The sequence below is a fragment of the Kogia breviceps genome, chromosome 2, assembly GCF_026419965.1.
Source record: "Kogia breviceps isolate mKogBre1 chromosome 2, mKogBre1 haplotype 1, whole genome shotgun sequence".
Classification (NCBI taxonomy): Eukaryota; Metazoa; Chordata; class Mammalia; order Artiodactyla; family Physeteridae; genus Kogia; species Kogia breviceps.
In genome coordinates, this window is record NC_081311.1 from 10,863,950 (window position 1) to 10,890,169 (window position 26,220).

General features: G+C 46.6%; 1 protein-coding gene across 5 annotated transcripts in view; it reads right to left on the reverse strand.

The window, feature by feature from the left end:
* Positions 1 to 23,427, reverse strand: part of PLPP4 (phospholipid phosphatase 4) — a 188,887-nt gene extending 165,460 nt beyond the window's left edge. Inside the window, exon 1 of one of the 5 annotated variants that reach the window (XM_067027433.1) lies at positions 23,271 to 23,374. In XM_067027433.1, coding sequence (XP_066883534.1) covers positions 23,271 to 23,326 — 56 coding nt within the window. In that variant the 5' untranslated portion in view covers positions 23,327 to 23,374. Of the gene's footprint in view, positions 1 to 17,983; positions 18,039 to 23,270 lie in introns of those variants that run through there. The other 4 variants (XM_059052001.2, XM_059051995.2, XM_067027434.1 and 1 more) reach the window with 4 other exon arrangements.
* Positions 23,428 to 26,220: the final 2,793 nt, after the last annotated feature.

A 26,220-nucleotide genomic window follows, 5' to 3' on the forward strand; every position in this document is an offset into this window, starting at 1 on the left:
ACACACACACACACACACACACACACACACCCCAGACAACTGCGAAGGCCAAGGGCAGTCAGAAGAGAGATATAGAAAACACCTTGAGGACACACACACACACACACACACACACACACACACACACACACACCCCAGACAACTGCGAAGGCCAAGGGCAGTCAGGATGACAAAAGGCAGCAAGGCCTGGGCACGGAGCCCTCCCAGGCAGCGCGAGGCCAGCAGAGTTCAGCGATCTGATTCTCCCCCTTCCCTCTACCCTGACACCTACTAGGCAGGGAAAGCTCCACGTGCCACATACATGGTGTGGAAATTTTGAGTCAATTTTGTTTTCCTGGACAGGCTCAGCTTATACGGACGATAGATTTCTAACCACCTCAGCCGTGAGCAACACAGCTGAGAGCCCGACAGCAGATGAGCCATCTTTTGTCAGGGGGCCTCCTGGCTCAAGTGCTTTACAGAACTGGAGACGAATTCTACATTTCACAGCCGAGGTTCAGAGAGATTAAGCGATTGGGCCGGGGTCCCACAGCCAGCAAGTGGCAGCCCGGACTCGAACACAGGGCTGTCTGGCTTCCGGGTCTGTGAGGTCTTCCGCCACCCCACAATGCCTCGAGGCCCACAGAAGACCAACATCTGCGTGTTAACAACGCAGCCGAACTAGGCTACTTGCCATTCCCGGGGCGGGGGAGGGGGAAGTCCTACGAAGAGCGGGTCATACACTGAGCCAGCGAAGGATCAGCTGCCGACCCAAAGACACGGACGGAGGAGGTGGGGAGGGACTCTACGAGGCGGGCACAGCTCCGCGGCCACTGAATTCTACACTTACCAGATCCTGGAGGAGACACTGCTTAACCCCCAGACGGCAGGATCCCGGCGTCAGACGCCCTTAGCATGGGAACAGACTTGAGCTCTCTGCTACTTACTAGCTGGGTGGCCTGACACGAGGTCTTCGAGTCCTCATCTGCCCAAGAGAGGAAAAGAGGAGCACCAAACCCCACAGGGAGGCCATGAGGACTCAGTTAAGCAAACTGCCCGATGCCTGGGGAGGGCCCTGCAGAGGTTAGCTGTTGTTATTATCATTAGCTTTCAACTCCTCCACTGTCAATTTAAAAATCCTCTCCCCAATTCAGCATTCACGGCCGATGGGAGACGCCTACCAAGCAAGCGGTCGTATGCACTTGGGCAGCTCCAACTGTTTTCACGCTCTTCCATTCAAGGAACCGAGGAGTCCCTTCTCCCTGCTGTTCCCTGCACTGCCCTGGAACCCCTGGGATGGTCCACACCCTCCTTTCTTGGTGGTCCACACCTGAGCATGGTTTGGCTAAGCCGCCACAATTCCATCACCTGTTCCCCACAGGACAAGGTCTGCAAACCTGTCACTAGCTGGTGGTAATGGCGGTACGAGATCCAACTGTGTGGAGTCCAAAACCCCAACCCACATTCCAAAAATGAACACGCCCCCAACCAGGGCATCCACCGGGCATCCGCTGTGTGCTGGTCACAGTGTCACTGCTCGGGGTGGAGCATCCAAGAAGGCAGATTCAGTCCCTGCCTTCCAGGAGCCCTGGGTCCAAAGAGGAAGACGGACACTCAGACAGACAATGGCCACGAGGTCTGGGGAGGCCGTAACGGGGAAGAAAAGGTGCTATCTGAGCACCCAGGAGAGCACAGCTCACTTCACCCTGCAGACTCAGGGAAGGCTCCTCAGAGAAAGTAGGAGCGCAGCTAGCGCCTGAACACCATGTGAGTCGGGTAAGGCTGTGGGAAGGGGGACGGCTGGGAGAAGCGCTCCAGGAAGGAACTGCTATGAGGCAGTCTGCCATCCTTAGATCTGGAGGTCCTACTGCCGTTAATAAATAGTATGTGAGGCATAATCAGTTTTTTAAATTAGCATCTAGGACGCCCACAGGCCTTACGAGGTCCTCTGCACACAAACTGCCTTCAAGGCAGGCCCCTCCCATCGCTGGCAGCTGTGGCTGGCTCAGCTGAAGTGAGACGCAGGACTTCACATGTAATCCTGTTAGGGCTTACCTTGTTAGTTTCAGACCCATCATTCCTGCCAAGATTTTTATGAATCTTGATTCTATTATCCTACGTATTAGCCTTCCATCCTGGTTTTGTTTCATTCGCAAATTTGATAAGCCTGCTTTCTATGTCTTTATCCAAGTTGTTGATAAAAAACCTCGGACGGAGGAGGCCAGATTCGGAGCCCAGAGGCATGGCCCTTGACAGCATCGCCCAGCCATGTCCCAGATGCACAGCCACTGCCAGAATTCTCCGGATACACTACTTGTTCAACATCTAACTACTATATTAGCCATTCTCTCATTGTACTCAAGGGAGAGAGACTCAGTAACAAGAATTGCAATACCTCACTCATAGAACTCAGCTATCAACACCATCCCTCTATAAGAAACAGAAAACAGTCAAAAGAGCCTCTGGGCACACAGAATACCCAAGCACTTAAACACAGCAGAGCTATTCAGTCCTTCAAGCTAAACCTATTCACTCTTGTTTTATCCACTGTTTAAGTAAGGTGACTCTCTCCTTTCAAAGCCTTAGCAGATTAGTAGCAGCAAATCAGAAGTGGAAACATAACTTGCTTCAAGTAAGCATACTGTCTACAGCCTTTCAAGAACAGAGAAAAAAATTAAGCCAAAAGAAACAAACCACAGTCATTGCAAAACCCAGTTACTGCTTGGGAAAGGGGCCTTATACCTTAGTACACCAAAGGGTCCCGGGACCACCTGAGGGCCACTGGCCACCAGCAATGGGTTAAGTTATGTTTGGCATCCTTCGTTGTAGAATAAAGGTAACAACTTTTAAAATGCATGATAATACAAGTGTCATTGACCTTGTAGGTAAACGTATGTTCATTCAGCAAACTTGTCCTGCACACTGAGACACACAAGTGTGGTGGAAGTGGGTGAACGGTTGAAAGGCATTGCCAGACAGCGCTGACCCCCAACAGGCAAGGTCCCTGTACTCACAGAGTGAGTTGCCAATAAATAATGGACATCACTTCAGATTAAAATAAGTGCTATTAAAAACTAAAATGGGGTAATATGATAATGTGATAGGATGTGGCATGAGACATTGAACAGAATGTTCAGTGGAGGTTTCTCCATCAGGAGACGTTTGAGCAGGAATGCTGAGGAGAACCAGCAGATCAGGAACTGCAAGAAGCAGCGATAATCAGTACAAACTTCCTGGAGGGCAAAGCTGATGAAAGTAGAGGGAAAAATGCTTTGACCCAGAAATTCCTCATCCAGGAATCGAGCCTAAGAATCGAATGAGAGACATGCACGGCAAGGCACGGGCCAGGAGGTTCAACACGGGGTCACCCACATCAACTAAAAACCAGAGACAGACCACTAATGACCACCTCCAGTCTGCTTATTGTATTAGAGTATTTGCCTAATTTAATGGACTGTGTTGCAGCTGTCGGGGAAGAAAAAACAAGTTTCCCTCTACCATTCTGGGTTCTTGGCTGGGACCCCTATAACCAATGATTAAAAAACTAACAGAAAAAGAATCAGAGGTTTATTAACATGGATACCTCATACATACACAGGGGATACCCAGGGAAAAAGGAGTAACTCAAAGCAGTGGCTTAGAACTCCAGCTTATATAGATAGCATTCCCGATAAAGAGCAATGAATTGGTGAAGAAATGACAGGACAAATGAAAGAAGTTTTTTAGGCTTCTAAGGGCAGCAAACTGTGGGTAAGTCAATACATAGACGGAAACTAATGGTAGATAAAGGCTAACTGTGCAGTTTGTTATGTAGACTCCTCTGGTGCTATCTCCAGTGACCAATCTCTGTCTTTCCTGGTAGAGAAGGGAGGAAGGACACCCTTGAAAGTTAACGCCCTGCTTTTAGGAAAATTGGGGGAGGGCAGGGAGCCTTTCCCACATCTGCCTCCTCTCAACTGCCCTCTTCCCCAAATAATCTTTATGCCAATTTTGGGGCAGCGTATTCTGTCACCATTCACAGCTATTAAAAAAGCGAGTTGGGGAAGAATATTTATTGGTATAGAAAGATGCTGAGGGTGTAATGTCAAGTGAAAAAGGCAGCCTATAAAATTTTATTTCACACGAGGCATACTTTTTGTGCATAAAAAGCATTATGTCTCATGGCATGAGTGGGGGGTTGGCAGAGCAGGAGAAGACTAAAAGAATACAAACCAAAATGTCAACTCTGGTTTTCTCTGGGTTGTAGGATCATAAATAATTCCATTTTCTTTCAATTTTTTTCTCTCTATTAAGTTTCCTGCACTGAGCCTACATTTGTCTCATAATTTTAAATAATCATTTATTTAAAGTAAAAAGAAAGAAGTCTAGCAAAGATAACTTGTTTAAAAGCTGAGGTCCTGGAAGACCTCAGCTCAGAGGTAATGCAACCACACAAGGCAGCTAACCCCCAAGAAGAGATGGGACGTAATTGGGCGTGGGGTCTGCACATGGGGAAATAGGCATGACTCCTCTAAGGACCCCTTACAATAAGGCTGCGCAGACAGCTGTGGGCGTGGGCCCTGGACGGGGGTTGGGGGGCTGCTGCAGTGGAGACCTGACAAAGCCTGGTGTGTGTCTGGACGTTTACTCAAATGCACACAAGGCCACACTACCCCACTGCCACCTTTGCCACCTCCCTGCTTGTTCCTACAAGAGGGACAATGACAGAGCCCAATGAGGGGTCTGCCATGCTTCCCAGGGAGCTGACACAGTTGCAAACCCACAGGGCATCTCAGTGCAGCTCCTGGCCTTTTCTTCATTGTGCTTCTTCCGGGCAATGAAAAGTTGTCTTCCATTTAGTGACACATGTTCTCCTGCAACCTTTCTTCCGAGCTTCTCTGCGCATCTCAAGGACAAGCCGTGGCTTCCGTCTTCCTGTATGCAGGCCAGGGGGTCCCAGCTGGGAGAGGTCCTTCCTCCAGTAGGTGGAAGTGTGACCTGAAGTCACCTCACCACAGTTACGTCATTCACTCAATTAATATTTCCTGAGCAGCTACTATGTGCCAGGTACACGTCAGGGGTGGGAGAGAGACTGGTGGACACAAACATCAAGGGTTCTCCTCTTGAGAAGCTTGTAGTCAAGTGGGAAAATGCTTTCATAACCCAAGGCCCCACGGAGAAATTGCGCCTGGAGTTATTTATATCTGACATTGATTTGTACTTAGGACTTGACTCCGTTCAGTGTTAAATCGAACCCGGCTCAATCCGGAGTGAGCCCTGCTTTCTGATTTCCTGATGTAAGCAAGGACTTGTGATTTCCAGCATAACCAGCGGGAAAACCCAGAGCGATTTTCAAAACACCTTAGAAACAAACAAACAAAATTTGACAAGGGGAACACTTCTTTCCCGAGCACAGTCTTCACAAAGTTCTCTTCCCTTCTTTTTTTCTAACTTGAAATAATTAAACTTAATCCAAAAATTATTCAACATACCTTTAGATTCTCTAGGAAGGAAAAAGAAAACCCTCAGGCAGTAATTCTAAGTGCTGACACAGCAGTGGGGAGATTTTTTTTTTTTTTTTTTTTTAAACACTGTTCTCCCGGATTAATTCAAAGCAGGCGGCTCACATTCTTGAGAAAATGAAAACCACAATTCACACTTTAGGCATAAAGTACACAGATAATTAATCAAGCTTCTTCCGAGCCTCCCGATGCTTTTTTTTTTTTTTTTTTTTTTTTGTGGTACGTGGGCCTCTCACTGCTGTGGCCTCTCCCGCTGCGGAGCACAGGCTCCGGACGCGCAGGCTCAGCGGCCATGGCTCACGGGCCCAGCCGCTCCGCGGCACGTGGGATCTTCCCAGACCGGGGCACGAACCCGCGTCCCCTGCATCGGCAGGCGGACCCTCAACCACTGCGCCACCAGGGAAGCCCCCGATGCTTTTTGTGTTGCCTATTCCAAGGCAGGCAGGCACTATTTTCCAACACTGCCTGCTGACATCGAGGGAGAGGTTCCGCTTGGTCAAGAAAGAAACAGTGATTACGGTGAACTGAGGCACGTGAGGCACGTAATTCTCACAAACAAACAGCTCTCACAGGCAAGATAAGGTCGGGGTGATAAGAGGGCCACTGCAGAAGAGCACAGAAAAAGACATTTTGCGCTGAAGACTGGGCAAGCAAAGGGAAGGGAACTTTCTAGACGAGCACTTGCGAACATGACGGTGGCGGCTGACATCTGTGTCGTGCTCCCTGCGCGCCAGGCACCGCTCTGCGAGTGTTTATACCCTGTCAGGTTCTGGCAGGTTCTATTTCTCTCCCCACTTTGCAGATCAGTAAACTGAAGAAGGAGAGGTTAAAGTAACCCAAGCCAAGATGGAGGCAGCACTGGACGTCCGGCAGTCTGGGGTCCTCAACCCCGGACTCGGGTGCACTACAGGTTTGTTGGGCCCAAGATCCACGCCAGGCACGGCGGGCAGAAGGCCGCTGTGTGGGCGACTCGGGACAAAGTAACCCCCCACCCGGCTGTAGCAGCCGAGCAATGGGAACAGAGAGCAGAGCCCGGCGGGCCGGGCCTCCAAGTCCACCTCCGCCACCTGTGCGCAGATGACCGCGGACAGACCATCACTCCTCTCCCTGCATTTCACCCCCCAACTGCTGCCAAGTGAAGAAATGGCAGCACCCACATCATGCTGTACGGATGCGATGAGCTAACTGCCCACAGAGCATAAGAACGTCACCTGGCACAGGGTAAGCACTCAAAAAGAAAGAAGCTGTTATTTCTCATGGCAAAGCAGTCCCCAGGGCAGGCCCTGGGGCTGAAGAGCCAGCGGCGAGGTCTACCGAGAGGGGGGCACGGCCGGCCGCCAGCAGAGCTGCTCCCTGATGCCCTCCGCTCTACTTTGTCATCCCGCTCTGAGCGCTGCCATTCTTCCACCCAAGCCCTCAACCCCACTGCACCCCCGAACTCCTGGCGGGTCCTCTTGCACTGGCAGGTCCCCAGGCCAGAAAGACTGGTCCAGCTGTATCCCAATATCCGTGGGCTCTGCTGTCCACTGGCGACATGACCTGGGCTAGTGAGGCATGTTGGCATTCATCTCTGTGTCCAGGGCCTGGCACAACGGGACACAGTTAACGTACCTCTGAGGCTACAGGAGTGAAGGAATGGAGGGGATGGATTTCAATGCTACCTTAAATGAGGGCAGTGGCTCCCTTATATGTCATCCACTTCTGCTCCCAGGACAAGGGAACTGGACCAAAGAACGCTATGTGTCACCATCTACAGATACTCTGCCCAAGGTACAGATATTCTGAGGGTAACATGGGATGCCCCCCCCCAGTTTTTAAAGCTGGACTTTGTAGAGAAAACACCTCCAGAAACGCCCACCCCTGAACTTTAGGTTCCGTCCCTTGTCCTGACACTTAGAACAAAGTCCACAGGAAGCCTCAGGACAGGCTGACCACGAGGAGTGGACACCACCCGCAGGCATGGCTGGCTCGTCACCTCGTGTTCTTGCGGCCTGGGGACACCTCTCTCTCTCGTGTCCTGTGGAAGTGTGACAAATATGTGGGAGGGAACTGTCAGGACTTTTTTCCCCAGCTTGATCGAGATATACTTGACATCGTGTATGTTTAAGGTGTGCAACATTCTGGTTTGATAATGCATATACTGCAAACTGCTTGCTGCAATAATGCCAATTAACACCTCCATCGTGTCACATAACCACCACTTCCTTTTTGTAAAGAGAACATTGAAGATCTGCTCTCTGAGCAACTTTCAAGTATATAGTACAGTATCATTCACTATAATCACCACGCTGTACAGTAGATCCCCAGAATTTATTTATCTTATAACCGGAAGCGGGGGTGGGGTGGGGAGATGTCGGACAAAGATGTTGCTCCTTTTGAGCAACAGTGTGTTTTGATTTAAAAAAAAAAAAAAAAAAAAAGCAGCTCCCCCGCTAGCTGCCCCACAGAGGCTGTCGGGAAACACAGCTGCATTCAAATGATCCTGACAGGATGGGGAAAAAAACGACCCTAAATGCGCAGGACCCGTGCCTTCTTAGGAATAGAGAAGTCACACGCTGAGCAGTCCCTGGGGCCAAGAGTCAAGAGACTGTGGTTCTAGGTTCACCTCTGCCGCTGAACAAGGAGGGTCTGATTAACACCCTCTGTTTCAAAATTTAAAAAGGAGGGAAAGACAGATGAGACAAGGGCTAGAGACTCTGCCAGATCAGACACCGGGTAGAATATAATTCACTCTGTGGTGCCTTCTGGTAAAATGTCAGAGTTCCATTTGCTCAGTGTACGTCAATCCCCTTCACGTCCATAACTTCACTGAGGTTGTCAGGGTCATTTAATTACCAGAAAGCCTCACCACCAGTCCCTTCTCTTCCCCTCTCTACCCAAATCTGATGTAAATTGTTCCATCGCATTAAACAATTTAAACGTTTCACTGAAATCACTCTCATCCCACTTATTAACAGCGTGACACTGGGTGAGTTCTTTAACCTCGCTAAGCCTTAGATTACTCATCCAAAAACATGAAGAATTATAAAATTCCTACCTCACAGTATCGTTTGAAGGTTTAAAGAGTAAATTGCCTTAGCACACTGCCTGGCATACAGTTAAGTGGTCAATGAATATTAGTTCCTGCTCTCATTATTATCATCATCATCATCATCCCTGGAGCCAAACAACCCCAGTTTGCTATTTTTAGGAAACAATAAGAGGATATTTTGCATCAGGAAAAAAAATCAAAGTATCTTTGTTTCTTGTGGTTTTTCATAAATAAGGTATTAATATTTTTAAAATCTAATTTAATGTGTTCTCATTACATGACTGAAGATATTTTCACTGGTCCACAAGACTGAATTAAAACACAATACATCCAGAAAACCAACTATTTCCATCATCAAAGAAAAAAAGAAGATATACGTGGGACTTCTATACAACTCGATCATCAGTATTACATACATTTAGTCAGAGCTAATATATTTAGACAAGATATCACAGAAAAGCAAATTCTGAGCCAAGCCTTGGAAAATAGGTAGGATTTTAGATAGGCAAAGAAGAGTCCACTTACATGATGACTCAGAAAACCATAAAAATATTCATGTGAGAAAGAATCAACGGATTTTAATATAATTTTAAATATAAAAATGTAAATATTGTATCAAAGAAAAAAATTGAAAAATGTTTTTTAAAGAGACATCTAGTTCAAGATGGCAAATTGAACCCGTACATTTTGTCTTTCTTCCCTCTCAAAACCTCCCTAAAAAGAAGGAAAAACATAAAATCCAGAGCTAGGCTGAAGAGCCTCAAGGGGTGCCAATTAGCAAAGCAGAATCTGAAAAAAATTAAGGAAAAGATAAAGCATATGGGAAGAAAATAATGGAGGATACAAGAAATGAGATACATCCCTGTTAAGGAGTTTAGACAGAGAGGGGTACACAAAATTGAATGTACAAATTCCCTTCAAATCATTGGCAAACTCAGAAATTGCAACATGCAGGAGAAGACTACAAGGACCCCAATGGAAAGTAACAGTCACAGTCTAAAGAGTGAAGGAGAGACTTCAGCAGCTAGATCGTACTAGGAGATAGAGTTTGGAGTTGAAGTTTCCCCAAGATACTATTTCTCCTGAAACTGCAGAAGGGCCAAACCATAGGAGTAAGAAACACATCCTAGGACTAAAGGATGCACCCTAGGATCTAAGGCAAAACCAAGATAGACTTATGCAAACACAGCCTAGAACCAAGGCTTCAAGGATTAAGGTGACCCAACAGTAAATTAACTGCATGTAAGAATAAAACTCAACACTCTTTAGAGGACAATAACAATCAAGCATCTCTACAATGTGTGATTCAGTGTCCAATATACAATTAAAAATTACTACACAAGCAAGGAAGCCGGAAAATGTGACTCATAATCAACAGAAAAAAAAACCAACAAAAAACCATGGATCATCCTAATGCTGGAAATAGCAGAAAAAGACTTTCTACTATAAATATGTTTAATTCTAGGGAAAGATGAAAAGAATAGGTAGACAGGTGGATGACATCACAAAGAAACTAAAACACTAAAAAAAGAATCTAAGGGAAACTATATAACTGAAAAAAATGAACATTTGAAATAAAACATTTATGACATGGGCTTACCAGGGAAAAAAATAGATACAGCAGAATAAAAAATTCATGAATTTGAAGAAAAGTCAATAGATATTATCTTAAACTAAGTCCCAGGGAAGAAAAAAAAATTTTTTTAATGGAACAGATTATCCAAGACCTGTGGAACAATATCAAATTGTCTGACACATGTGTAATAGAAGAACCAGAAGGAGAGGAGAGAGAAAGTGGGGCAAAAGAAATATTTGAAAAACTATGTTTTGAGAATAATTAATTGATGAAGGACATCAAACCATAGCTCCAAGAATCTCCATGAACCCAAGCAGGAAAAACACAAATGAGACCAACCTAGACACATCATAGCCAAACTACTGAAAACCAAAAATAAAGTCTTAAAATCAGTTAACAGGAAAAACATGTGGCACTTAGGAAAGTGACAAAAACAGGGGCAGCTGACTTCTCATCAGAAATAATAAAACCTACAAGACAATTCAAAGCCAACTCTGAAGTACTGAAAGAAAACTGTCTATCTAGAATTCTATAACCAACAAAAATATTTCAAAAGTAAAGGCAAAATAAAGACAATTCCAACAAAACCAAAGCCAAGAGAATTCATTCCTGGCAAATCTACCCTTCAAGAAATGCTAAAGGTAGTTATCCAGGCTGAAGGGATATAATCCTAAAGGGAAAACCAAATATGAAAGAAGAAATAAAGAGTACTGGAAATGGTAGATATGTAGGTAAATCTATTTTTAAAACTTAATTTCTGTTAAAGCACACTGATTGCTAAAGACAAAATTTAAATGTTTTATGGGACTTATACATAAAAGTGAAATCTATGACAATGTACCAAAGACATGGGGAAAAAATGCTCTTAAAAGATTTTTACATTGTATGTGAAATGGTGTAATATTGACTTCATGGTGACAAGTTAAAAAATGCATATTGTAATGTGTAGAGAATCTACTAAAATTTTTTAAGAGAGGTAAAACTAAAATACAATAAAGGAGATAAAGTGGAATACAGTAAGTCCTCTACATGTGAACCTTCAAGTTGCGAACTTTCAATGATGTGAATGTGCGTTCCACCAACGTCAGGCGTGAGTGACATTGCATCTTGCCTTCCGTCTCCTATTGCTGACCATCCTTCAGCTATACCATCTCCCATCTCCCCTCACTCCTCCAGTCAGTAACCCTTCTTGCCTGTTCACTCGATGCCGGCCCCCTATATGCCAGTTGTACTGTACTACTGTACTTTTCAAGGTACTCTACTGCAAAATTAAAAATGTTTTCTTAATTCTTTGTGTTTGTTTGTTTTTATGTATTATTTGTGTGAAAAGTATTATAAACCTATTACAGTACAGCACTCTATAGCCGATTGTGTTAGGTGGGTACCTAGGCTAACTCTGTTGGACTTACGAACAAATTGGACTTAGGAACGCGCTATTGGAATGGAACTCGTTCGTATGCAGGGGATTTACTGTAGCAGCAAGTGTTTGATTACCCTAAAAGAAGAGAGAAAAAGAGGAACAAGAACAGATGGAACAAATAAAAATCAAATAGCAAGGTGGTAGGCTTAAACCCCACCATATCAACTGCATTAACTGTAAATGACTAACCACTCCAATTAAATGGCAGAGACTGGCCAGACTGGATAAAACTAAAAGGTACAACTAAAAGCTGTTTATAAGAGTCATACATTAAACATAAAAATACCAATAGGTTGAAAGTAAAAGGACTGAAAAATACATTCTGTGCAGACATTAATCTCAAGAAAGATAATGTAGCTATATATTAATAGTAGATAAAGTAGACTTTAAGATAAGGAATATTATTAGCACAAAGATAGAAACTTCATAATAATAAAATGTACAATTCATCAGAAGGAAAGAAAATTTAAGAACGCTAACTAGAAATGTAGACGTAGCAATTTGACGTCCAAATCACTAAAGAAAAAAATGGGAGGTAACAAGGAGAACTTAAGCTATTCAGCTAAAGCAAGAAACAAAAGGGGAAAAAACACAGAAATGAAGCACCACTTAAAGAAAACAGAGAATAAGTTGGCAGCAATACGATGAAATATTAGTTATCTCAAAAAATGTGAAAGCTTTAATGACCCCAGTTTGACAGAGGGAGCATATCTTCACATTAAAAAGAACAAATTTAAAAGAGTGAGGATTTGAATATCACAGCTAACTTGCTTTAATATATTTAGAGGTCTGTACCCACCATACAGAAACTATTCATTATGTTCAAACTATGTAAATTTACAAAAATTTATACTGTATGTAAATTTAAAAATTGACTATGTATGTGGCCATACAGAAAATCATAACAAATTATAAAACATAGAAATCACGCAAGCCACAGCCTCTGATCTCAATTCAATGAGACTATTTTAGCACTATAATTACCCCCATATTTAAGACTCGGGAACTGAAGCACAGAGAGATAAAGCAACCTGCCCAAGTTCACATAACTAGTAAATAGCAGATTAGTGCTTTGAACTCAGGCATCCTGGCTTTGGATCCTGTAGGCTAAACCACCATCCTATGTCCCTTCTCAGGGAGAAGGGGCCATTTCCCCTCAGATATCTCAATAAACTATAAAACTACAATAATTAAAATGTTATACTGAGCAACCAGGCAAACAGATAATCAGAATAGAATTCACTTGCAATCCATGGATATATGGAAGCTTGTATGTGATTAAGATGTCACTGAGAAAACAATGTCTATTTCATAACTGACAAACCACATGCAAGAAAAAAGTTAAATTCTCTACCCCACTCCATAAATTTTTAAAAATTCTCATAAAGAATTAAAATTAAAGAGTAAAAGTATACTAAGCAAAACAGAAGAATATTTCTGTTTTAGATGAGAAAGGACTTTCTAAATGGAAGAGAAACTCTGAAACCATAAAGGAAAAGACTGATATGTTTAACTACATCATTAAAATGTGCACAATAACAGAAGTTGTAAAGAAACTTAAAAGTCAACCACAGAGGAAAAGTATTTGCAACTTATGAAATAAAAGGTCAATAACTATAAGGAATAAAGCGCTGCTAAACATCAGTAAGATAAACGTGAAGACCCAATAGAAGCATGGATAAAGGGAAATACAAGATATTTCACCTAAAAAAATACAAACTTCCAATACATGAGTGAAAAGATATAAATGTTATATTCTCTCCCATGGTATAAATATAAAACATTAATAATATCCAACATTGGCAAGAATGTCCAAAAATAGACACCTTTGAACTATTGGTAGAATGTAAACCAACAGTTTGGGTGGCAATTTGGCAGTACCCATCAAAATTCAAAATACGTGTGGCCTTTGACTCAGAAATTTCATTTGCGCAGGTTTATGACAATAGTACTTTAACAGGTACGTTACAATATATGCACAATTGCCATGCTGTCTGTCAAAACAAAAGATGAAAACACCCTATAACTCCTTGTATAGGTTAGTCAGTTGAACACCGCACAGCCAGCAAAAAGAACAAGTAGATCTATAGAGATAGAAAATATCTCCAAGATATCAATACATTAAGTAAGAAAATAAAATTACTATAGATAAAGTGTGTTCTCAGTTTTTAAAATATATAAATATGTGTTTAAAAGTTTAACTTTAAAAAGTGAAGGGAATGGAATTGGCAGAGATAAGTGACGGAGTTCAGGAAAACTTACACTTTTCGTACTATTTTAATTTTTTAAACTATTTTATAATCTTAAAATAATGTTCAAGAGAGGAGAAACACATTCATTCCCATTACATTAATCCTCTCTAATTATCTGCCCAAATCAGATATATTTCCAATAGTCTGGAAATATGACATATTCTGTATAGTGCTTTCATTTGTTTTTTTTTGTTTGTTTTGTTTTTTTGTGGTACGCGGGCCTCTCACTGCTGTGGCCTCTCCCGTTGCAGAGCACAGGCTCCGGATGCACAGGTCCAGCGGCCATGGTGCAGCACGTGAGATTTTCCCGGACCGGGGCACGAACCCGCGTCCCCTGCATCGGCAGGTGGACTCTCAACCACTGCGCCACCAGGGAAGCCCTGTATAGTGCTTTCTTTAACTGTTACATCATAAAATTTTACGCTGATTTTCAAAATGATTATTTTAATAGCTATATAGTATTTCTTTGTATCCATAATTTATGAAACTGTTCTTCAAATGTTGACTATTTGAGTTTTCATTTATTTTTATTTGACAAATATATTTGCTTTGTATGAAACACAGCAGTGAACATCTTTATACGTGAGGATTTAGGATTTTGCACTTTTTACATCAGTGTTTCAACATATTTTTTAAGAGTTCTAAGTCAAAGGACAGGAATAACTTTATGACTGTCTATGCATTGCAATATTGCTCTTCAAAACGGTTATATCCTTTTACAATTCCACTTGCAGCATCTGATCATATCCGTTTCACCTTGCACATCCTGCGTGTTAATTCTTACCTTCTGATTTTTCTTTAAATATTTTAGCTGATATGAAATATAGGAGGGTTAATTTTTGACACATTACCACTTCAGATATTTCTAAAACAATCACACAACAATCATCCAGTATCCTATCTAGGATATTTCATTAGCTTCTTTTTTTCCCCATAACAGGAAAAATCTAAATCCATTTTTCTAATTATGTGTGAAAGTAATAAATGTTTACTGTAAAATAATTACACAACAAATGGTATAAAGAAAAAAGCAGGGCTTCCCTGGTGGCGCAGTGGTTGAGAGTCCGCCTGCCGATGCAGGGGACACGGGTTCGTGCCCCGGTCTGGGAAGATCCCACGTGCCGCGGAGTGGCTGGGCCCGCGAGCCGTGGCCGCTGAGCCTGCGCATCCGGAGCCTGTGCTCCGCAACGGGGGAGGCCACAACAGTGAGAGGCCCACATACCGCAAAAAAAAAAAAAAAAAAAAAAAAAAGCAAATATTATATAATCCCTAACCACCATTAAGATTTTGCTGTTTATCTTTATAGCTATTTTCTTACATAGATACAAACCGATTTTATTAACTACCACATTACAGTAGCTTTATGCATACTTATGTAATGTGCTTTTTATCACTTAACAGTTTATGGATATCCTCCAAGCTAACAAATAGTTATCTACATTATCTACAAAACTACTTTCGGTGGCTGCATTCGTTCATTGTAGCCCATAAAAAGCTTGTGCTAATCTATATGTAATATATTTTATTGTTTTTAGATGCATATTTTGCACTTCTATGGAAATCAAAGATTTAAACAAGATTGGTTATTTGTATTTTTGTTAGTTCCCTGTTCTGTCCGCTGTCCTTATTATTATTATTATTATTTTTTGGAAAAGCTCTTTTCTTCTCATACTGATTGGTAAGAGTTCTCTGTATTTGAGAAGCATTAACTCTAAACTCTGGAAATTAGGACAACAGTATCACTTCTTGGGGTAGGGGGGCTGCAAAGATTAAGTCATCTAGGGTGTGACAAGTGCCTAGTACAAAGCTGGCACACTGTTAGTGTTGAAATTTGTTTCCTTTAACCAAGATGGAGAAACGGATCTATTAAAGGATACCTACACATACACACATATCAACCACTTCTCTTTCTCAATGGCTTCTTGGACAATTATTCAGAACACTTTCCCCAAACTTCCTAAATCCCAGTTCCAGGTTCATCGCTGCTGTGGCACTGAAAGCTACACTCATTATTATTATTACATTGTGACGTTAGATGTCTTTTATTGACCTGTATCTCGGCGTCCCCATAGGAAGGAAGAGAGATGGAGGCAGGAAAGGAGATTGGCTTAAACAACTACCATGTGTTACATGTTACGTACCTTCAACTTTAAGCCTCCTGGGCAGATATCTTGTCCCCACTTTACAGATGAGGAAGCCGAGGCATATCCTTATCAGCAGCAGTCAGGATTTAACTCCAAAGCCCATGAGCTGACTTTGGTGCCATGCTGCCCACACTGCTGCAGAGTAGGGACCCAGTTCTAGGCATCCTCATGTCATTCACCAGGGCCACCACATACTTTACACAGAGTAACTTTACAAAGTAACTTTACACAAAGTAAAGGTCAACGAATGGAGACTAAAGCAGCATACAGACTGCAGCTCTCTTTCAGAATTTGAGACAGACAAAAAGCAGCCAAATCCTCTTTAAAAACCTCAGATGAGTAACCTAGCATTTCCACTCCTCAGGACATACGCCACAGGAATTACAAATATATTCATTCAAAACAAAAGCAGCATTATGCTTAATAGCCAAAACCATAAATAACCCAAATATCCATAAATGATATCCATAAAATGCGTAAATGAAGAGGTACCGTCATGCAATGACATGCTCTACGGCAAAGAAAATTAACAAACTGCAGCTGTGCACCACGTGGATGAGTCTGAAAAGAAGCCGGGCACGAACCCCCCCAAAAGCCACAGAAAAAAGTACACACTGCACGATGCCATCTACACGGAGTTCAAAACTGCCGTTTAGTAGTCAGAGCGATAGAGACCCTCAGGGGGGCAGACGGGGGCTCAGAGGGTGGAAGGTAATCTGGGCAGCCGCACCATTATGAATCATACACTTTTCTTTGTGTATATTATTTTTAGGTTGCACTAAAATGAAATTCCCGTTTCTGTAGGTCAAAACAGACAAATATCAGCAATTTTATATGTTTCAAGCTAATATTTCAATAAAAACACGTTTTTAGAACCCTCTGGAAAAGGAGAAAGAAATACCTAGCATTGATTAGCGGACTGCACCCCCTCTGAAAACCAACCTAGATGCTCCTGCAGCTTCTGACCCTGTTTCTTGCTCCTTTGTTTTTGCTGAAGACATAGTAACAACTTGTGCCTCACCTTGGCGGGACAATTTTTCACAGTCACATATTAAAAGACGGTGATGAAGCCGTCCCCGGGCTCCACAGACCCAGCCCCTCCCGGCATCCCGCTCACCCATCCTGGGCATCTCCAAGTCCTGTACGAATTCACCTTCTCACTGTGAACCAGTGTTTCTAATTCATCCACAGAACACTAAGATTATATGTTTTAAAGAAGCAGTATTACTAAGATGATTTTCATATTTAAAAACACAATCACAGAAAAATAGAGGTACGGAGCTTTTCCGAGCCTTGTGTGGGTCATAAAAGGCATAATCTTTATAACTAATTGAGATAACTTCATCCAAAAGCTATGAAACTAATTATCTCCTTTTATGGTGTTGTAAGCATTTATCTCCCTGTGGAAAAACATCAACAATTCTCAGAATTCTGGGTACAGCTGACTCATTTTACAGTGGCAAATAATATTTCAAACAGAAGGATGCTCCATTTATCAGATAACAAAGCAGACGCCCTCCCCGGAGGGGGAGAATTCCTGCGCATACTTGGTCCAACATGCACCAGCTAGGGGTGGAGGGGGTGTCTGATGGAAGAACTGTCTGCACCGGGCTTCTAGCGGAACTCTGTATGATGAACGCAGACTGCGAAGTAAATGATATGAACACAGACTCAGAAGTAAATGATGGGAACACAGCATTTTCCTTACACATTATCAAATGCTGTTAGGCTGGTAACACTTCTGATTCAATGTCCTGGAATCACGGTTGTAAAAGGCCAGCAATTTGTCACCACTGAGAAGCTACAGGGCTCAGATACCCCCTGCCACCTTCCATCAGACAGACAGCAGCCCATGCTGAGAAATGGGGGTACAGCTCACTGAATGAACTCATGGGAAGTTACATACCTCACTTCGGGGGGCTAAAAGGAATCATCTGAAATATATTTAAGGGAGTCTGTTATTTTATAGAAATCCGGTAGTGAATCATTTGTAATAAGAGTATCATTAGCTACCTATGGCATTTCTCTTTAGTGTATATTATGGTTTCATCTTAATAAAAGGATAATAATATCACGTTACCATTTGTTGAGACTCTCTCGTTTAATACTCGCAAGGCTTACGTCCATGGATGCAGTTAATACTCGTGTCGAACAGATGGAGAAGCACAGACTGAAGGAGGATAAATACTTTGCTAAAAGGCTCACACACAGCTCAGTGGCAAACCCAGGATTCACACCCGGTGACCCAGTGCCAGAGGCCACGACTGTGACCACTACGCACACGGCCATCCTTAGACACTGCATATAAATAACAGGAGTTCACAAGAGTGCTTAGAAGACACCTAATTGCCGGTATATGTACTGTAGGCACTCACAGCACCTTATTCAATAAAACCCAATGAAGTGGAACTAGTCCTACTTGCCCCATGAAAAGACTGAGGTTCAGAGCTTTTAGGCAACTTGCTAGTTAGTGGCAGAGCCAAAATCCAAACCCAGACCTTCCAGCTCCAAAGCCCAAGGTCTAACATTTACACTTTGCCTCACACAACTCTCTCTTTCTAGAAAGGGAGCAAAATTATTACAGGTGTATTAGTTAGACAGAACAGAACAGACGTTTGCTACTGGAGCTAATCAGTCCCCAAATGCAAAGAGTTTCCTGCTGTTCCACAGAGCTCACTTAGCGGCTGTCCTGCTGTTGGCATCTGGCAGCTCTGCCATCTTGACACAGAGCTCCACGCTCGCCATCAACAGAGAAGGACAACGACAGGCCACTAAGCGGGAACGATGCTGCCTCCACCTGGGGGTGACACCTGTCACTCTTCCCATGTTCCCTGTGGTCCCAGCTAAAGGCAGGGGTTTGGGAACATTAGTCTTCCGTGTAGCCAGAAAGGAGAAAAGAACTAGAGGCAACCCTTGACCACAAGAGGGTCTCAAGCTACTGTAAACTGCACATCAGTGCTTCCCAAACATGGTGGAGAGAAGGTTCCCCTGCTGAAAATGCAGATTCCCGGGGCTCCCCTCCATAGGTTGATCCAGGTAAGTCCGAACTGAGCGCCAGGTAATCCAGGTGCAGGCGGTCAGCGGACTGCCCTTCCGGAAGCCCTGCTCTGGGTAGATGCAAAACACTCAGAGGTGTATAAACACGCTCATGGGAGACTGAGTGCCCTCTGGGGAGCTCTCCCGAGGTGCCGACCACCCAAGGCCCAGGTGGGAGAGTGCGGAAAGCAAAGACGACAGACACGCAGACTCCAGACGTGTAAGCTGCACGGAAGGCGGAATAAACCACGGGCTCCCGGAGAGCACAGAGGGGCCCAGCAGCGGCGGCAGAGCTGAGCACGGTCACTCCCAGAAGGAAACGGGGCCTAGGTGCCCAAGGGAACTACCGTTTCCCCCCACCGGGCATGGATCTGATCACGGTGCTCTTTTGTTTCAAACTTCTCAGGGCTCCCCAGTGAGTGCCTACAAGGGAACGTCCACGCCTCCTGACAGGGCACTGAGACCATCCCACGTTCTTGTCCCAGGATCACTTCCTGCCCCTCTTACCACCCACACGTTGTGCTGAGGCCACACGTGGTGACCTGATCCCACCCAAAATGTGCCTCCAGGCTTCTGTTCCAGGACACTCCGTCTGCAGGAATGTCCTCGGGCCCAGGCGCTCTGCACCTACACGCACTGCTCAAGACCCAGGTGAGAGAGGTCAGCTCTAAGCAAGCTTCCCTGGCAGCTGTCTCCTCCTCGTCGAGCCTCCTAGGACTCATTAATTCCTCCAGGTAAAACTGAGCTCTCTGCTCCAACGACCATGACCATCCCCCACCTAGAATCTTAAGCCGGACTCTCAGGGCTAATGCAGAAAGATCCGCTAGCTACTGCCCGCACTCCAAAACGCCCCCTGACAGCCAAGGCCCTCGAGCAAGTCACCTGAACCGGCTAAAGTGCCAAGGTTCCTTGTGTCTGTTTGGAATTACACATACTAAAGTTTACTAATGATAGAGAAAGAAAATTACTACAACTGTAGGCACCTAGAGGAGGCCAAATATGCATCTGCCGACTGGATGGGGAGGCAGGGGCATAACAGATAGTGGTGCCTGGTGTGCTTGCTCTGCTAGGCTTCGAGCTCCTTGGAGGCGCCCGGCCTTCAGTCTCCAACCATCCCCGGCACCTGCACAGGCCTCCTGCATAGGAAGAGCTCAAAGAAGGATGCTGGGTGGATCTGAGGTGAGGCAAACGCTGTTCCCTGAGCACCCTGGCATCCTAAGCAGACTCCCATCTCCTGGAGGGACATGCCAGACAGGGAGCCTCCAGGAACCACAGGGAGGGAGAGAGAAAAGGAGGGAGGGATGGAGGTACAGAGGGAGAGATTGAAGGCCCCAGGCCCTGCCCAGAGGCCCCTTTGCTCTTCTTTAGGGACTGTGGGCACGGCAGAGAGAAGGCGCACCCACAGGCTCCTTGCATCCTGCTGCCACCCAAGACGCCAGCAGGGGTTCTCTGAGTGTTTCTGCACCTGCTAAAGCCAGCACTGGACCTCTGGGCCCACCAGCCTCCCAGCACTAAATTCAGCCTCAAAGCTATACATCATAATTTGATTTTTCCTAAACATTGATTCCTCAAACCAATTTATTTCCTTTTAGGTTAAACTTTATGTGCCAGCCCTAATTTTCGTTACTCGTTACTAATTTTCTTCTCAGTGCTTTGAGCTTCTCAGCCAGGACCAAGTACTTCTCGGGTGCTCTATGGAGAGTGTCCCATGGAAAGCCTCCTCTTGGAATCCTGAATCATCAAACCTCAGCACTAAGCCTATTCTACAGACAAAGAACAAGTTCCTTAAGAGAACAAGGGAAAGCAGATATCCCTACTACCTACCTATGGATCCAAAAATGCATTGCATTAGCACTAACCTCAAATCTCTGGGAGCACGTGGGCACTGGGTGGAGGGAGTCTACTCTTATGCAGAGCAAATCTGATCAGAGAACAGGTGCATCCACAGATGACGTTACCCCAGAGGCACAAGTTTGCAAAGACATAAGGTATTCCCCGCCGCAAAAGATTATTTTCTTATCCTGAGAAATAAAGTAGCTATACCAAGCAGAACTAGATAGTATCAGCTAAATTGGACCCCACAGCAGAGCAACTGGATTCGGCTTGCCCACAGGGACTTTCTAAGCCTACTGGAGTGAAGCCCTGCTACTGAGACCACCACCTTCATAAGCAGAGGGGAGTTCAAGCCACTGAAGCTTGCCATCAGACCAGCGCCGGCAAAAGGAAGAATAAAACTCCCCCGAAAAGTCAGCCTCTGTCATCTCGCCAGAAGCTTATCTGAGAAAACAAAGGGTCATCTGTATCTGTGTGCTCCAAACCAGTTCTTCCGGAAGGAAGTCGTTATCTGCCTGATGATAACAGCATCTGAGCTTCCAAGATTCCCAGAGAGTCTTGCACAGATACCAAAGCTGGTCTTCGCAGGTAAAAGAGCCACTGCTGGACGCACTGTTAATATTTCCAATTTGATATGAAACCAGGGGTTCATCCAAAAATGCCATCAGTGCCCAAGAGTATCCCTTTGGGTGACAGCAGATCCCCCAGTAAGTAATTAATACAAAGGGGAAGTTTGGAGAAAAGAATATAAACTGCCTGGTTTTTACATAACATCCTTAGAGGAAGCAAGAAGCACATAAAATGACAATTATCAAAAATTCCTAAATCCACTGCATAGACCATTCACTGTATATTTGTAAACATCTCGTAAATGTTTGGGGGGATGTTTGAAGGGATATCTGAAAACAATACAAATATTTACATATTATTGGACCCTTTTTTATCTGACAATTGCCAGCAGCAATCAAAAGAGGCTGCCTCACTTTATTTCAGTATTACTCACACAAACATTCACCCAACAAATGGTAAATTCTACTGTGCACGGAACACTATTTTATCATTTTTTTCACACAATAATTTAATGGGGCTTAGCATATCTGCCAATTGGAAACTGTCCCCAAATGACCACAAGGCAAGTACTAGTTTTAATGTATATTCCAAAGGTAGAAAAATAGATTAAGAGGAGGGAAAAGTGTTTTCTGTTTTCCCAAGTGCATCAGGACACACCCGAAGTTCTCCTTCTTTCTCCCCACTGAGTAACACTAGCGTTTAGTCAGAAGCTAGGAGAGGGGTCTTTTCTGCATCCGGGGGAGCTCACAGCTTGTACTGGTGGTGTGAATAAACACTCTAGAGGAACTTCGGCCCTCGTAAAGAAAAACATGCAAGAAAGGGCATTTCTTTGTATGTGTATACCCTGGGCTGCACGGAATAGAAGTCATCTCACAGCCTCCCACCTGCCACCGACGACTCCGTATTCCGGGCAGAAATCCAGAGAGGGGCCCACTGTTTGGAATAGCTCAGTGGGCTTTAAAAAAGAAAAAGTCAAATCCAGAAAGTTCATGCAACTTAAATATGCAAAATGTGTCTGAAAACAGCCATGGGCGCAGGAGGACAGAGAACCTGACCCCCTAATGGAGGGACAAGTGTAGATGTGGGTGCCTAGGTGACAGGAGATGACAGGAGGCTGTGAAGTGGGTCTGAGCTGGTGTTCTGGGCTTGGATCTGAAAGGCAGCTACACGACAGGGGCCGGGAGGCGGGCGGCGGGCCCCCGGGGCGCACTGGGGCTCAGACGTCCGAGAGAACCTGCGCCAGCGCCCCCTCCGAGACCGCTCTTTCCGGGCACCCGCTGCTCGGGGCCCCACCGGGCATTCCGCTGCTGCCCTAAGCGGACACGGACTCGGCACAGAGCTCCGGGCGTATGAAGCCCGCACCCCAGGCTGCGGCCCCGGACTTCCGAGCCTCCGCAGCAACAGTTTTCCAGTGGGAGAACTACCTCAAACGCCTCCAGGGAAAACGCTCACCCGGACCCGCGGCGCCAAAGCCAGGGACGCGCAGGCGGCGGGCAATGAGCGATGCGGCTTGGAGCGAAGGCTGCAAACATCGGGCTCGGAAGATCACACACAAGGAGAAACTTCCCGAGGACGCCAACGAGGGTCGCGTCTGCGTCCAGGGAAGCAGCCAGAATACCCCGGCAGGCGGTGCGGAGCCGGAGAAAGGCGCAGGCGAGGGGACCCGAGCGGCGGCCGGAGCCGCTCCCCGGCGCGACGCGGGTGACGGGAACGGGTCTCAGCCTCGCGCACGCGGGTCCCTTCACGCCCAGAGTCCCAGGAGGGAGACCGGGAGGGTCTCTCTTCGTCCCCTAGGACACATCCCTAGCGCAGAGAGGGGCCATCGAATCCAGGCCCCGGCGGGACGCAAACAAACTTGGGGCGCCGAGACGCTCGGTCGGTGGATCCCCGCGTCCGGGCGCCCCCGCCCTCGGCGTGCCACTACTTACACGAAGACCCCGAAAAGCAGGGCTCGGACCCCGATCTCGATGGCCAGTTCTCGCATGGTGCGGCCGGAGCAGCTCCCGCGGCGGCCGCGGCGGCTGCGGCTGGTGCTGTCGGCGGCTCCCCCGCAGCTCGGCCGGCGCCGGCTCTCCAGACCCGGGGCGGCGAGGGAGGCGCGCTCCAGGCCGGGGGCGGGGGCGGGGGCGGGGGCGGGCGCCCGGAGTGGCGGGCGGGCGGCGGGGAGGGCTCAGCCCAAACCTCCTGCCTGAGGCTCCGGGGCTCAGCGACGCCGCGCTGGCCGCCCCCGACGCTCCCGGCCCCGAGCGAAGGACGCCTCGGGGACTCCCCGCTCCCCTGCGCCGGGCACAGCCTCCGCGCCCCGAGCCCTCGCCGTGCGCTCGCGGCCAGGCGAGGGGAAGCCCGGGGAAGCCCGGCCGCCGCCGCCGCCTCCCCTGCGCGCTCCCCGCCAGTGGGCGGCCCCTGGGCTCGGCGCCCGGGCAGCGCGCTCCCTGGGCTCTGCCTGCGGCCCCTCTGCGTCTCCTCGCTCGGCCTCTGACTCTCACTCTCGGGGCTCTCGCTCCCTGGCACACGCACGCACGTGGGCAGCTAGCAGGAGAGCGCTTTGGGCATTCTCCCCGGCTGCAGACAGCCCTGGAACTCACTGTCCGTGCCAGCCAGCGCTCCCTCCCATCCGTTTTCTGCCCTTCCTACATCTTTCTAACCTGGAATCTTTCTTTTTTTCTAGGAAGTTCCCCCGAGATTACTCGCAGGCTCTGCTTTGCCCTCAGGAAGAGCCAGCCAGACTCCAGGGTCCTGGCACAGACTGAGCAAAGGCGAGCCTGACTCCTCGCCATGCCACCAGCGCCAGGCCAGGGGACCCCTCCCGCGCAGCCCCCAGCAGCTTTGGACCGCGCTGTGAAACGTGAGAAAAGAGACTGGCACAGTCCCTACCCGGCGGTCAGTGTCGCTCATCGCTGACACAGCACTGCCGTCAGCACCTGAGGCAGCAGGGGCTGCAAGGAGGACCGGGAGCCTCATCCTCAGGGCTCAGAGCCAAAGGCCAGATCTCGGTGACCTGAGGGTCAGGACCTCAAGCCCGAGCCCAGCGAGGGTTAGGCTTTGCTTTCCCATCACCTGTCAGGACCGCGTATATTTCTCAGAATTTGCACTTGTCTTTATTAATTTAAACCAAATGGACATTCAAGATGCACACCGCATATTAACTACAGCCATTAGGTTGTCTCTGGGGAGCCCAGACCTCTTCTGGGTCTTGGGAGCTGGGAAAACGGATTCGAATGTGGTTCCCGGCAATGAGGACCCATAGCTCGGCCTCGGACAAGAGGGAGACTAGGAAGAAAGAAGACCTTAGGAGGAGGCCTTAGGCATCAGCAAAGGGCAAAGAGACCCTGCCTCCAAAGGGACATAGGATGGATCCAAGATTCCTGAGCCAAGACATCTCAGGGTCTAGGAAAGAGAGGCAGACAGATGAACAATCCTGGCTCTGTGTGGAAGGGACTCCATCCCGGAAGTCCCAGAGGCAGGAACTGTACCTGGTTAGCTTGTCACTGTATACACAAGGCCTGGCACACTGTGCTTGGTAAGTATTCGGTGAATGAATGAATGAATGAATGACTATATAAATCAGTCACGTGGGGTGTCAGATGAGGATAGAGTAGGAAGGACTTGGAGGAAGGTGTGGGTCTATCTCCTCTGTGCCTTGGGCCCTACAACTACCCTGGACACAACTGGACCGGGTTGTGCTGTAGGAGAGCTCATAGTAACTCAGTGAACTCTAATGACCCAGATCCGAGGCTGTCAGGTGGCCAGATTCCAGATTACTAACAAGAGCCCATGATATTAACACATCACTTACCTATAAGCATCAACGGAGCACAGCCTCTGCAAAGCCATGTTAGGATTCATAATCCAAATCTGCCCTCAAGGAGATAGGCAGACAAGGAGCCATGAAGAAACATTAAGGAACTATGCAAAGCAGTACCAATCAGTCCCAAAGGAGTGCTTCAGAAAACTGGATCACTCAGAGATCAGGGTTGGAGTCATTGCTTTGGTCTGGGGTGGCCAGAGCACAAAGCCTCCTTGTCAAGGAGAGCTGGTTCTTAAAAGGCAAAGGCGATTCCAAGTGAGGGCAAGAGCACAAGTAGGTGCAGGGGGCAGAAGGTAGAAGGGTTTTGGAGGGCAGAGTGGATTGACCTCGTGCCAGAGCTGAAGGGTGGACCAAGGTTAAATTCATGGTGGAGACCTCATTGTGTTGGTCCTGCCCACCAAGGGACTGTTATCAAGATCACAGAATTCAGGACTTCCCTGGTGGCGCAGTGGTTGGGAATCCACCTGCCAATGCAGGGGACACGGGTTTGAGCCCTGGTCTGGGAGGATCCCACATGCCGCGGAGCGGCTGGGCCCGTGAGCCACGGCCGCTGAGCCTGCACTCTAGAGCCCACGAGCCACAACTACTGAGCCTGTGCACCTAGAGCCCGTGCTCAGCAACAAGAGAAGCCACCACAGTGAGAGGTCCGGCAGTGCAGTGAAGAGTAGCCCCTGCTCGATGCAACTAGAGAAGGCCCGTGTGCAGCAACGAAGACCCAATGCAACCAAAAGTAAATAAATAAAATTGATTCTTAAAAAAAAAAAAAGGGCTTCCCTGGTGGCGCAGTGGTTGAGAGTCCGCCTGCCGATGCAGGGGACACGGGTTCGTGCCGCGGTTCGGGAAGATCCCACATGCTGCAGAGCAGCTGGGCCCGTGAGCTTGGCCGCTGAGCCTGCGCGTCCGGAGCCTGTGCTCCGCAACGGGAGAGGCCACAACAGTGAGAGGCCCGCGTACCGCAAAAAAAAAAAAAAATCACAGAATTAGAATCTTTGTGCAACATTTTCTTGATCATTTCTTGCTTGTATTAGAGCTGCCTAGAGAAGGAGTTTGAAAGTGCATGTGACCTCACT